Source organism: Tachyglossus aculeatus, chromosome 21, assembly GCF_015852505.1.
Source record: "Tachyglossus aculeatus isolate mTacAcu1 chromosome 21, mTacAcu1.pri, whole genome shotgun sequence".
Taxonomy (NCBI): Eukaryota; Metazoa; Chordata; class Mammalia; order Monotremata; family Tachyglossidae; genus Tachyglossus; species Tachyglossus aculeatus.
This window is the reverse complement of record NC_052086.1, coordinates 24,002,704-24,015,250: the sequence shown is the minus strand read 5'-3', so window position 1 is coordinate 24,015,250 and position 12,547 is coordinate 24,002,704. Positions and strand designations below refer to the sequence as shown.

Here is a 12,547-nt window from a genome sequence, read left to right as displayed (position 1 = left end):
GCAAGTAAGAACTTTTAATAAAAACGGCAAACACGGTGCCCTCCCCGAGCCGGTCCTCTGCCTCGTGCTGGTTCCGGCCATCGAGCGCACAGGGACTGGGAACCCGGGTGGGGCAGGGGAGAACGAAGTGGGTGGGTTTGGAGCTCTATCCCCGCCCTAACTTCTGCACTTGGATCTTGGAAGCCCAAACCAGGTTAAATCTGATGGTCAGGCCCAGATATTCGGTAGTGCGCTGGTCACAACTCCAAACGTCCACATTGTTCTACCACCCTCAGGTGTTTCAACTGGGAGCTTCTCCTCCCCGCTCCAGCCAGCCCCGGCTGACTAAGAAATCCCTTCTGACCCTACAGACAGCAGGGCGAGGGAGTTCAAAGGGAGTTCCTGACCCTTAAGATGCCCCAACCCAGCCCCTGCCACTCCCCTTCCCGGCTGAGTACAGCGCATCGAACCCCTGATGGGGAAAGAAGCCCAGAGGGGCTGGGGAGAGGGCAGGGAGTTGGGGCAGATGGGGGAGATGCTCCTTGCTACAGTTTCCTGTCGCTGACAATGGAAGACAGGCCAGCGGAACCCCCATCCCAAGGACAAAGCTGGTACAGAGAAAGGAGAAGCTCCTTAGCTTGTAAACGATCCCCAACATTGGAGCAGGCAGGGACGCGGGTAAGGATTGTACCCCTTGGGAGCAGCAGCCCAGGAGGGGGGCACTCCATGGGCACTGGGGAAACACCCCCCCCAAACACACACATATGCCCCACCCCATCCCCGCCCTGCCCTCCCACTTCCAGGAAGGCAGGTAAACAACAGGCCTGGGATGGGGTGACCTGAGCAGCTGAGACTTTGCTGAATTAAAACAAGTAAAAAGTGAATGTTGAACAAGAAACTACTAGCCTGACCACCCCCCACCCCCATTTACAGTGGGGAGATGGGTCCCCAGAGGGTTCCCCCAACAAAAGGGGGGGTTTTAGGGAAAGAAATCTCCAACTCCAGGCAAGTGAGGAGAGCCTGGGATTAAATATGCACATAAATAAGAGCCAGCAGCAGGCAGGCGGGGGGAGTAATACTGTACAGGGTCCGTGCTGGGACAGTTCACATTCTTCCGTCTGGAGTTGCGGGCCGGGGGCCTCCCCAGGGTGGGGCGGCGACAGTGACGGAAGCCCCAGACTCCCCCCACCCCCTTCCCTGCCGCCAAGGGTCTGAGTCTTCCGGCACCGAGCCCTCACCGCTTCTTCCTCTTATCTCTGTTTTTCTGGAGCTTGGTGTGCACCACTTTGAGCGTGGTCAGGAAGTTGCCAAGGAAAAGCACCAGGAACGTGAGCGCCAAGACAAAAACCTGGGGAGAGGAGGGAGGGGGAGAAGCAGCATGCACGCGCACAGCACACACGCACAGATGCACGCACCCAAAGAGGGGACAGAAGGAAAACAGGCACAGAGAGACCATGAGAGACAGACAGACCCACACAGACACTTCCTCCCCAACCACAAGCATCACCTATCTGAAGTGGGGGCTGGGGTGATTAACTTCCCTAGCAGTTGACACTCTCCCAATCTCAACCCGAAGTTCTCTGTCCACCCAAATGTGTCACATCCCACCTCAGGGCCCAAAAACAGAAAAAGCATTTGGGTTTTTGGGGAGTCCTGTCTGATTTCTAAGTTGAGCAAACGCAGCGGGAGCTGAAGGAAGGGGCTGGGCTCTACTGGGCTCCGGCAGGCCCAGCCGCCGTCTCGCCTCTCCCAGAACCCTAATGGCTAACGTGAGCCAGCGTGAGCACTGTGGGAAGGCCCGGGGCCCGTCATACCTGCCATTCTTTACATTCCTCATGGCTGGAGAGCTCAAACAGGGTGACAGCATTATACAGCTGCCAGAACTGAAGAGGGAGGAGGGGGAAAGGGGGGAGAGAAAGCAGATGAACAAGGATCAAGACTTCCATTCCCCCATCTCTGCCCCGCCCCTGCCCCTACCCCTTGCTTGCCAAGTTTGGCACAGGCCGTGAGCGCTGTAGGAGGCGCCGGGCATCGGGACGGGAGGGGCCAGGTTGGGCTGGCAGTCCCAGCAGTCAACAAAGACAAGAACACATTTGGCCCGCCGGGATCAATCGATGGCATTTACTGAGCGCTTACTATGCACAGAGTGCTGGACTGAGCACTCGGGAGGGTACAACACAACAGAACTAGCAGACACGTTCCCTGCCCATAATGAGCTGGGGGAACACCTCCGCGCCAAACTCCATTCTACTTAAACTGTGAGTCCCATGCGGGACAGGGATTGCGTCCAACCTAATTCACTTGTATCTACTCCAGGGCTTAGAACAGTGTCTAGCACATAAGTGTTTCACAAATACCATAAAAAAAAAAAACCCACAGCCTCGCCCATGGTCTCAGGGGTTGAGTTGGGGAGAACTTTTGGTTCTGGACAGGTCCGAATGGCTCCAACCCAGTGGCTCCACAATCGCTTGAGCCTGTTGGAAGGAGCCCAGGGCAGAGAGGGGCAGGCGGCTTATGGCCGGCTCCCTTCCAGCTTCAGGGCCTGGTCCTGCCTACTGAGACTGGAGTCCCAACCCTCCCCAGGGACTGGGAGACAGGCGGAACTGGGAGCCAAGTGGGATAATGTCATCAGAGCCACCCCTGCGGGCCCTGGGAAGCCCAGGCTGCGGGTAAGGCAGCCCAGTATTTCGGGCCCCCACCCATGTCCTGAGCCAGAGGTGATTCAGAGACCAGTGTCATAATAATAATAGTGATGATCTGCTAAGTGCTTACTATGTGCCCGACACTGTACTAAGTGACAGGGTGGATGCCGACTTGTACTTCCCAAGTGCTTAGTACAGTGCTCTGCACACAGTAAGCGCTCATAAATACGACTGAATGAATGAATACAAGCAAACCGCGATGGGCTCAGGGTCTCAATCCCCATTTTATAGATGAGGTAACTGAGGGCCAGAGAAGTGAAGTGACTTGCCCAAGGCCACACGGCACACAAGTGTCGGAGTCGGAATTAGAACCCATGACCTGTCCCCCAGGCCCGTGCTGTATCCCTTATACCATACTGCTTTCCCACGGTCACGGTCATACCCGCTCTGCCCCCACCCTCCAGTAACCGAGCCTCTGGCAAACCATTTAGAACAACATAGAGAAGCAGCGTGGCTCAGTGGAAAGAGCTCGGGCTTTGGAGTCAGAGGTCATGGGTTCAAATCCCGGCTCCGCCACTTGTCAGCTGTGTGACTTTGGGCAAGTCACTTCTCTGGGCCTCAGTTCCCTCATCTGGAAAATGGGGATTAAGTCTGTGAGCCCCACGTGGGACAACTTGATTATCTTGTATCTACCCCAGCGCTTAGAACAGTGCTTTGCTCATAGTAAGCGCTTAATAAATGCCATCATTATTATTATTATTAAACCGATATGCGGGCAGGCCCAGGGACCACATGATGTCATTGCTTTCACGGGGGCAGTGCGTGGGCTGGGGAGTGATCCTGCTGGCCTTTAGGGGGTCCTAGGTAAGGTGGGGTCCCACCGGCTCCCGACCTGGAGACATCTGGAATCCAAGGAGCATCTGGGAACCTCCCGCCAGCCCTCACAGTCCCCAGGGGGGCTGGGCCGGGCTACTCACGTGGCCACAGAAGAGAAATGGCAGGAGGAAGGTGAGGCCCCGCCACATCCAGGACTGGAATCCCTCTGCATGGGGAGAGAACACAGCAGGGCGGGGAGGGTGGGCGGTGGGGCCGGGGCCAGAGTCAGGCCGCCCGACCACATACCCGCCAATGCCGCAATTTGAAAACCATGGCGCAGCCAAGCCTGGGGCCGAAATAGCACCAGGCTGCTGACAGGCATGAATTCAATAAAGATGGGAAAATGCGACAGATGGTGCGACAGAGCTGCGGCCTGCTCGGCTTCCAAGCTGTCCTCACGCTGCTCTATCGAGGCACTATAGAGAAGCGGGGGAGAGGATGGGAGAAACCTGCCCTTTGTCCCGGCTTGAGGGCTCACGCCATCCATGGCATCCCACAGTCTACCAGCCCTGGACAAACGCCCCTCAGTGCCTTCGGCTGGCTGGGCCCCCGTTTTGGATGCTTGGTTTCTCTGACAGGTTTGTGTCATAGATGTGAAATCACACCTGGAGAAGAAAAGAAGCTTCCAGCTTTAACTCTCCCCACCTGGTCTGGCTCCTGCTTTTAGTGCCGGCTGCCCCAGCAGCTGCTCCTCTGAGACCTCTCAGAGTCCCTGGGGTGGGTGGAAGGAGGGGAGAGAGATTTCTCTCTGGGCTAGCAAGGTCAGAGGCAGTGACTAAAGATGCCCACTCCAACCACAGCAAAAGGCAGAAGCCGCTGGGTTTTCCTGAGGCTCTCCTCTCCTAGGAAATCCCTCTTTTGGGGGAAGGTTAGGGAGGAAAGGACAGAGAACGGGTGAGCAAATCTGCGGCAGAAAGCCGCAGCTGAGGAAGCCGCTCCCACCACTCACCCACTGTGAGGTCCAAGTGGTTTCTCTCGCCGAGCGCCCGCAGTCTGTAGAGGCAGCCGCTCTGGTAATAATATTGCAGGAACTGGACGCAACCTATAAGTCGGGATCAAGCGTGAGTTTCCCCTGCCCCCTCAAGCTAGGGGGATGATGGAAGAGAGACCAAGAAACCCACTCCCACTCTCCATCAGAGCCCGACCCAGCCAACCGGGGTTCCTCTCAACAGCCAGTTACCATCCCCAGCTCTGGGTTAGTAGAGTGAAGATTTCCCCAGCCACTTCCAGAAACCCCAGGTTGAATCTCTCTCCCCTGCGAAGCCCCTCTGCTAGGACACCGGGGCCCCGGCAGTCAGGCCCCCACCTTCGGGCCCGTGACTGAAGGCTAGCCGGCCTCTCCCACCTCCCGAGCCGGGGGACTTTACCGGGCTTCACTACCCTTCACGAGCCTCTCCGCTGCTGCCCCCCGCCCACCCCATCCCTCCTGGCTGAGACCTGCTCTGGCCCAGACCTGATATTTAGCTGCCTGGATACGAGACGAAAGGGCAGAACCCCACTGCCCACCGAAGAGTGACCCCGGCAGAACTACCCCCAACCACCTCCAACCAGGGGCCGGGGAAGTAATTCAGGGCAAGGACTTACTCTGAAAAATTGAAAAGGCTAAAAATTGATTGCGAAACTTCTGATAGATGAGTCCGTTTGGCCTGCAGGGAAGAGCAGAGAGGATGCCTGCTGCTGGAGCTCTCTCCCATTTTTCCCAGCAGTATCTCAAGAGGTCTCCTGCCTCCTCTCAAAATCCACCCTCTCCACCCACGACTCCATCCCTTTACACCTTATCAAAGCGCTTGCCCCTCTCCTTTCTTCCCCCCCACCCATCATCTTCAACTGTTCATTCTCCAATGGCGTCCACCCCACTGCCTTCAAACATGCATATCTCTCTCCTATCTTAAAAAAGACCCTCACTTGACCATTCTCTGACCTAGTGCAAGGAAAACTTACCAGGTGAGCATCACTCCAGATAGGAATGTGGACACATAGTGGTGAGACACCCACCAGCCCTTGATCCTTGAAGAGACAGAGAGAGACAGAGAGTGACAGGGGATGGAGATGGGCTGGGGGGAGGAGGAAGGAGGAGCTGGTCTCCCCTCAGTTCTAGAGTCCAGCAGGAAGCCAGTGCCTCCTGGAGAAGGAAGCTGATTAGTGTCAGGTGAACACTGAACTCTCTGGAATCTGGAGCTCACCTTACTCATTTCCTGGGACCATTCATTCAATTCTATTTATTGTGCGCTTACCAGTGCTTTTCCTCCCTCCTCCACCCCCCCACCCCACCAAGAGGAAGACCCGCTCCTCCCCCTCTACACTGTTAGCTTGTTGAGGACAGGGAATGTGTCTACCAACTCTCCCAAGCACTCAAAAAAATATGATTACTTCGCTTTAACTTGTTTACAGCCCAGGCCCCCTGCCACCGCTGTACCCACCTCACATGCTGCAGGGCTAAATACGCAGCCTCCAATCTGGTGGTCACCCCACCACAAAGGGCAGCAGCCTCTGGAAGCTAAAGGCCCAAGTCTGACACAGCCCCAGGGAACCAGCCCCAGGAGGGGATAGAGCAGGGCAGGCCCCAGGGAAAACCATCCTCACCAGGCCACTAAGACTTCTGGGCTGAAGCTGCATTAAAGCACAGAAAGCCTCCGGGCAGCTCCTGACCTGTCCTCACCTGGTGCCCAGAACCCCCAGCTCTGCCAGGGGACAGGACTTCTGCTACTCTCCATGGTGGCCACAAGCCAAGAGCTTAGGACAGAGCAGTGGCCAGTGGCCTCCAGGACAGCAGTAAGGGGAGAACCAAATTCCAATCCGCTCTGGGCATGTTACTCCCCTCCTCAAAAATCTCCAGTGGCTACCAATCAATCTGCGCATCAGGCAGAAACTCCTCACCCTGGGCTTCAAGGCTGTCCATCACCTCGCCCCCTCCTACCTCACCTCCCTTCTCTCCTTCTCCAGCCCAGCCGGCACCCTCCACTCCGGCACCCTCCACTCCTCTGCCGCTAATCTCCTCATCGCGCCTCGTTCTCACCTGTCCCGCCATCGACCCCCGGCCCACGTCATCCCCTGGGCCTGGAATGCCCTCCCTCTGCCCATCCGCCAAGCTAGCTCTCTTCCTCCCTTCAAGGCCCTGCTGAGAGCTCACCTCCTCCAGGAGGCCTTCCCAGACTGAGCCCCTTCCTTCCTCTCCCCCTCGTCCCCCTCTCCATCCCCCCATCTTACCTCCTTCCCTTCCCCACAGCACCTGTATATATGTATATATGTTTGTACATATTTATTACTCTATTTATTTTACTTGTACGTATCTATTCTATTTTATTTTGTTAGTATGTTTGGTTTTGTTCTCTCTCTCCCCCTTTTAGACTGTGAGCCCACTGTTGGGTAGGGACTGTCTCTTTATGTTGCCATCTTGTACTTCCCAAGCGCTTAGTACAGTGCTCTGCACACAGTAAGCGCTCAATAAATACGATTGATTGATTGGCACAGGAAGTTGGGCCCCCACATACTCACCCACCGCCACCCCCATAGGACTGTCCCAGCGCTTCCTTTATAGTAGCCACTGGGAAGAAACAGACTCAGGCCTGAGCTCTGTGGGAGTCTCCTGAGGAACACAGACTGTGTCCGATCTTGCGTATTGTACCCACCTCCATGCCTAACAAATACCACAATTAGGATCATGTTTATTATTCAAGCTGGATATCAACTTCCCAGGCCTTTCAGCACCTCCCGTAATTCCCCCACCCCATCTCTGGTTGCCACCAGAGGCAGCCCCTGAGAAGCTCTCAGCTGCAGCTCTACTGGCAGAAAAACCTAGGAATTCTGCTTGTTCAAACCTCAGCCTCCCTCAGGTTTGGCCCTTCTCTGCAGCTCTTTCCCTCACCTGCTCCTCTTCAGGTCCCCCAGGGGAGCCCCTCCCCGCCCCATCCCTGACGCCAACCTTCCAGCTGTCAGCCCCAGCACTCTCCGGCAGCAATTTCCAGTTTCACAATGCGCTCTCCCTTGGTGACCCAGGCTGGCAGAGGACGTCAATAAACCAGAGCTCGGGGATGCGTGCAGTCCAGCCACTGGCCCCTTCTCCAACCCCTCTCAGCTGCGAGATCCCAGGCAGGCGCTGGAACCCAGCCCTTCCATCCAGGGACAGAGCTGGTGGACTGGCTGAAGCCAGGGCCGGGCCAGTGGCCTTCCTCAGCAGCCTCATGCACGGGGTACCCCAAGCCATGCAACTCCCTTCAAACCATTTCCTTTCCTGTTCAGTGAGCAGCAGCATTGAGGATGGGGGTTGGAGCTCTCATCCTATCCCGTCTGGACTACTGCATCAGCCTTCTCTCTGATCTCCCATCCTCATGTCTCTCCCCACTTCAATCTATACTTCATGCTGCTGCCCGGATTGTCTTTGTCCAGAAACGCTCTGGGCATGTTACTCCCCTCCTCAAAAATCTCCAGTGGCTACCAAACAATCTGCGCATCAGGCAGAAACTTATCCTCGGCTTCAAGGCTGTCCATCACCTCGCCCCCTCCTACCTCACCTCCCTTCTCTCCTTCTCCAGGCCCAGCCCGCACCCTCCGCTCCTCTGCAGCTATTCTCCTCACCGTTAGGCCTCGTTCTCGCCTGTCCCACCATCGACCCCCGGCTCACATCCTTCCCCTGGCCTGGAACGCCCCCAATCCCTCTGCCCATCCGCCAAGCTCGCTCTCTTCCTCCGTTCAAGGCCCTACTGAGAGCTCACCTCCTCCAGGAGGCCTTCCCAGACTGAGCCCCTTCCTTCCTCTCCCCCTCGTCCCCCTCTACACCCCCCCATCTTAACTCCTTCCCTTCCCCACAGCACCTGTATATATGTATATATGTTTGTACATATTTATTACTCTATCTTACATGTACATATCTATTCTATTTATTTTATTTTGTTAGTATGTTTGGTTTTGTTCTCTGTCTCCCCCTTCTAGACTGTGAGCCCACTGTTGGGTAGGGACTGTCTCTATGTGCTGCCAACTTGTACTTCCCAAGTGCTTAGTACAGTGCTCTGCACACAGTAAGCGCTCAATAAATACGATTGATTGATTGAATGAATGCTAAACCCGGACCCGAGAATGACCACGATGACCCCCTTGTGGGTTTGCTTGGGGACTCGCCCCAAGGTTCGGGCCCAATAACCCTCACCACCATTCTGCCACAGCCCAGGATGCCTTACAGACAGATTTCTATCAAGTCTGATCCACTTGTCCTCTGGCCTCCTATGACCACTGGCTCTGGGTCACCGCCCACTAGGCTGCCTGTCTCACGCTCTACCCTCGAGAGATGCTTATCTAAGAGGTCCCGGACACAAAGGCAGAAATGCCCAAAGTTCCCTGCTGGTTAACATCAATTTTCCTGTGAATGATGACCAGTTTGTGAATTTATCCAGGCCTCTGGCTTTTCCTCTTGCCATTTCACTGCTTATTACTGCCTGTCCACCCTCTATAGAGGGAGAAGAGAGACGTGGCACAGTAGAAACAGCAGGCTTTGATTTCCAGTATGCTTACTCTGATTAGTGGAATTGGGGTTGTAATAAGTATGGAGTACGGGGAGAAGCAGCATGGCTCAGTGGAAAGACCACAGGCTTGGGAGTCAGAGGTCATGGGTTCTAATCCCAGCTCCACCACACGTCTGCTGGGTGACCTTGGGCAAGTCAGTTAACTTCTCTGTGCCTCAGTTCCCTCATCTGTAAAATGGGGATTAAGACTGTGAGCCCCATGTGGGACAACCTGATCACCTTGTATTCCCCCCCCAGCGCTTAGAACAGTGCTTTGTACATAGTAAGCGCTTAATAAATGCCATCATCATCATCATCCTCATTCCCAGTGGTATTCATTGCTTACCATGTGCAGAGGATTGTATTAAGCACTTGGGATAGTGCAACAGATTTGGAAGACACATTCCCTCTAGATTACAGTCTAGAGGGGGAGGCAGATACGTGAGTGAATAATTTATAATACAAAATATAATTTAGAGAGATGTACATGACATATGCAAGATATATCTACTGTATAATTTTGGGTAAATCACTTAACCACTCTGGGCTTTTTTTTATGGTATTTGTTAAGCACTTACTATGTGCCAGGCACTGTACTAGGTGCTGGGGTAACTACACGCTAATCAGGTTGGACACAGTTCCCATCCCACATAGGGCTCACAGTCTTAATCCCCATTTTACAGGTAAGGAAAATGAGGCACAGAGAAGTGAAGTGACTTGCCCAACGTCACAGCAGACAAGTAGTGGAATGGAGATTACAACCCAGGTCTTTTTGACGCTCTGGCCCGTGCTCTATCCATTAGGCTATGCAGCTTCAGTTTCCTTATCAGCAAAATGGGAACATTATAGACAGTGAGTTTTGCTGTCCCCCCCTCTAGACTGTAAGCCCGTTCTGGGCAGGGATAGTTTCTCTTTATTGCTGTACTGTACTTTCCAAGCACTTAGTACAGTGCTGTGCTCATAGAAAGCGCTCAATAAATATGATTGAATGAATGAATGAATATGGGACAGGGACTGTGTCTTATCTCATTACCTTGCCAGAGTTTAGTACATGGTGAGCCCTTAATAAAGGCCGTTATTATTAGTATTCATTTGTTTTCTCCTTGGTATCTCTTTGGATTGGAAGGAGGTAGAGCCCACGGTGAAAGTGCGGTTTCTGGCGGACCCATAGCTCTCGCCATTCTCCCAAATGTGAGCTGCTGAGCATGGACACACCACCCGAGAGGAGAGGGCCCCAAGCTGAGGGTGCCCCCATGGCTGCAGGGGGAGAGCAGTGTGGCCTAGTGGAAAGCACATAGTCCTGGGAGTCAGGACTTGGGTTCTATTCCTGCCTCTGCCACGAGTCGGCTGGGTGACCTTGGGCAAATCACTTAACTTTTCTGTGCCTCAGTTACCTCATCTGTAAAATGAGGATTAAATCCTACTCCCAACATAGCTAGACTGTGAGCTCCATGTGGGACAGGCGTGGCTCAGTGGAAAGAGCCCGGGCTTTGAAGTCAGAGGTCATGGGTTCAAATCCCGTCTCTGCCCATTGTCAGCTGTGTGACTTTGGGCAAGTCACTCAACTTCTCTGGGCCTCAGTTACCTCATCTGTCAAATGGGGATGAAGACTGTGAGCCCCCAGTGGGACAACCTGATCACTTTGTAACCTCCCCGGCGCTTAGAACAGTGCTTTGCACACAGTAAGCGCTTAATAAATGTCATTATTATTATTATTATTATTATTATTATTATTATTATTATTATTATTAATGCCCTACTGAGGCCCTACTGAGAGCTCACCTCCTCCAGGAGGCCTTCCCAGACTGAGCCCCCTCCTTCCTCTCCCCTCCTCCCCGTCTCCACCCCCTACCGCTTTACCTCCTTCCCTTCCCCACAGCACCTGTATATATGTTTGTATGTATTAGTCTATTTATTATTTATTGTATTTATTTTATTTTACAAGTATTTATTTTACTTGTACATATCTATTCTATTGATTTTATTTTGTTAATAAGTTTTGTTTTGTTCTCTGTCTCCCCTTTCTAGACTGTGAGCCCACTGTTGGGTAGGGACCGTCTCTATATGTTGCCAACTTGTACATCCCAAGCGCTTAGTACAGAGCTCTGCACACAGTAAGCACTCAATAAATATGATTGATTGAATATTAATTTATTTATCTATTCCGATGGTATTGACACCGGTCTCCTTGCTTTGTTTTGTCGCCTGTCTCCCCCTTCTGGACTGTGAGCCTGCTGTTGGGTAGGGACTGTATCTGTTGCCAAATTGTACTTCCCAAGCGCTTAGTACAGTGCTCTGCACACAGTAAGCGCTCAATAAATATGATTGATTGATTGACAGGGACTGTGTCCAACCTGATTAGCTTGTATCTCCCTGAGCACTTAGTACAGTGCTTGCACACGTAAGTGCTAACAAGTACTGTTCTTATTGTTAGGAAGGGGACCCGATGCATTGGAGGCTTGGCGGAAGATCAGCTCAGCTTAAGTCACTTAGTCACCAACACACTTAACTTCTCTGTGCCTCAATTTCCTCAACTGTAAAATGGGGATGAAATATATAATAATATAATAATAATGGTATTTGTTAAGCGCTTACTACGTGCCAAGCACTGTTCTAAGCACTGGGATAGATACAAGATAATCAGGTTGTCCCACGTGGGGCTCACAGTCTTAATCCCCATTTTACAGATGAGGGAACTGAGGCACAGAGAAGTAAACTGGCTTGCCCAAGGTCACACAGCAGGCAAGTGGTGGAGCCAGGATTAGAACCCACGTTGACTCCCAAATCCGTGCTCTTGCCACTAAGCCACACTGCTTCTCTCCCTGTTCTCCCTCCTAGACTGTGAGTCCCATGTGGGACAAGGACCATGTCGGATCTGATTAACTTGTATCTATCCCAGTGTTTAGAATAGTGCTTGACACGTAGTAAGCACTCAATAATAATACAATAATAATAATACAATAATAATAATACAAGCATCATCTTTGTAGGAGTTTGCAGTTCTATTTCCACTATGGACAGACCACTCAATCAATCAATCAGATGCCTCAGAAATAGGCTGGGTATCCCCTAGTATGAATTTTTTTATTCTTATTCACCTGGAGCAGTAGGCTGATTGGAATGTCAAAACGTCAGAGAACTGGAAAAGGGAATGGTGTCATCCTTGCCCTTGGATCCTCCACTCAACATGTCATTATTCATTCATTCAATCATATTTATTGAGCGCTTACTGTGTGCACAGCACTGTACTAAGGGCTTGGGAAGTCCAAGTTGGCAACATATAGAGACGGTCCCTACCCAACAGTGGGCTCACAGTCTAGAAGGGGGAGACAGAGAACAAAACATATTAACAAAATAAAATGAATAGAATAAATATGTACAAATAAAAGAGTAATAGAGTAATAAATACATATAAACATATATACAGGTGCTGTGGGGAGGGGAAGGAGGTAAGGCATGGGGGGGGATGGAGAGGGGGAGAGGAAGGAGGGGGCTCAGTGTGGGAAGGCCTCCTGGAGGAGGTGAGCTCTCAGTAGGGCCTTGAAGGGAGGAAGA

At 52.6% G+C, this 12,547-nt stretch overlaps 1 protein-coding gene across 2 annotated transcripts in view; it reads right to left on the bottom strand.

The window, feature by feature from the left end:
• TMEM120B (transmembrane protein 120B) overlaps window positions 1-12,547 on the bottom strand; it is a 50,948-nt gene continuing 38,401 nt past the window's right edge. The window contains exons 7-12 of one of the 2 annotated variants that reach the window (XM_038762967.1): window positions 5,439-5,504; window positions 5,082-5,143; window positions 4,447-4,539; window positions 3,599-3,663; window positions 1,794-1,862; window positions 1-1,263 (exon numbers count right to left, since the gene is read on the bottom strand). In XM_038762967.1, the coding sequence (XP_038618895.1) occupies window positions 1,084-1,263; window positions 1,794-1,862; window positions 3,599-3,663; window positions 4,447-4,539; window positions 5,082-5,143; window positions 5,439-5,504 (535 nt within the window). In that variant the 3' untranslated portion in view covers window positions 1-1,083. Of the gene's footprint in view, window positions 1,328-1,793; window positions 1,863-3,598; window positions 3,664-4,446; window positions 4,540-5,081; window positions 5,144-5,438; window positions 5,505-12,547 lie in introns of both variants that reach the window. The other variant, XM_038762968.1, reaches the window with a different exon arrangement.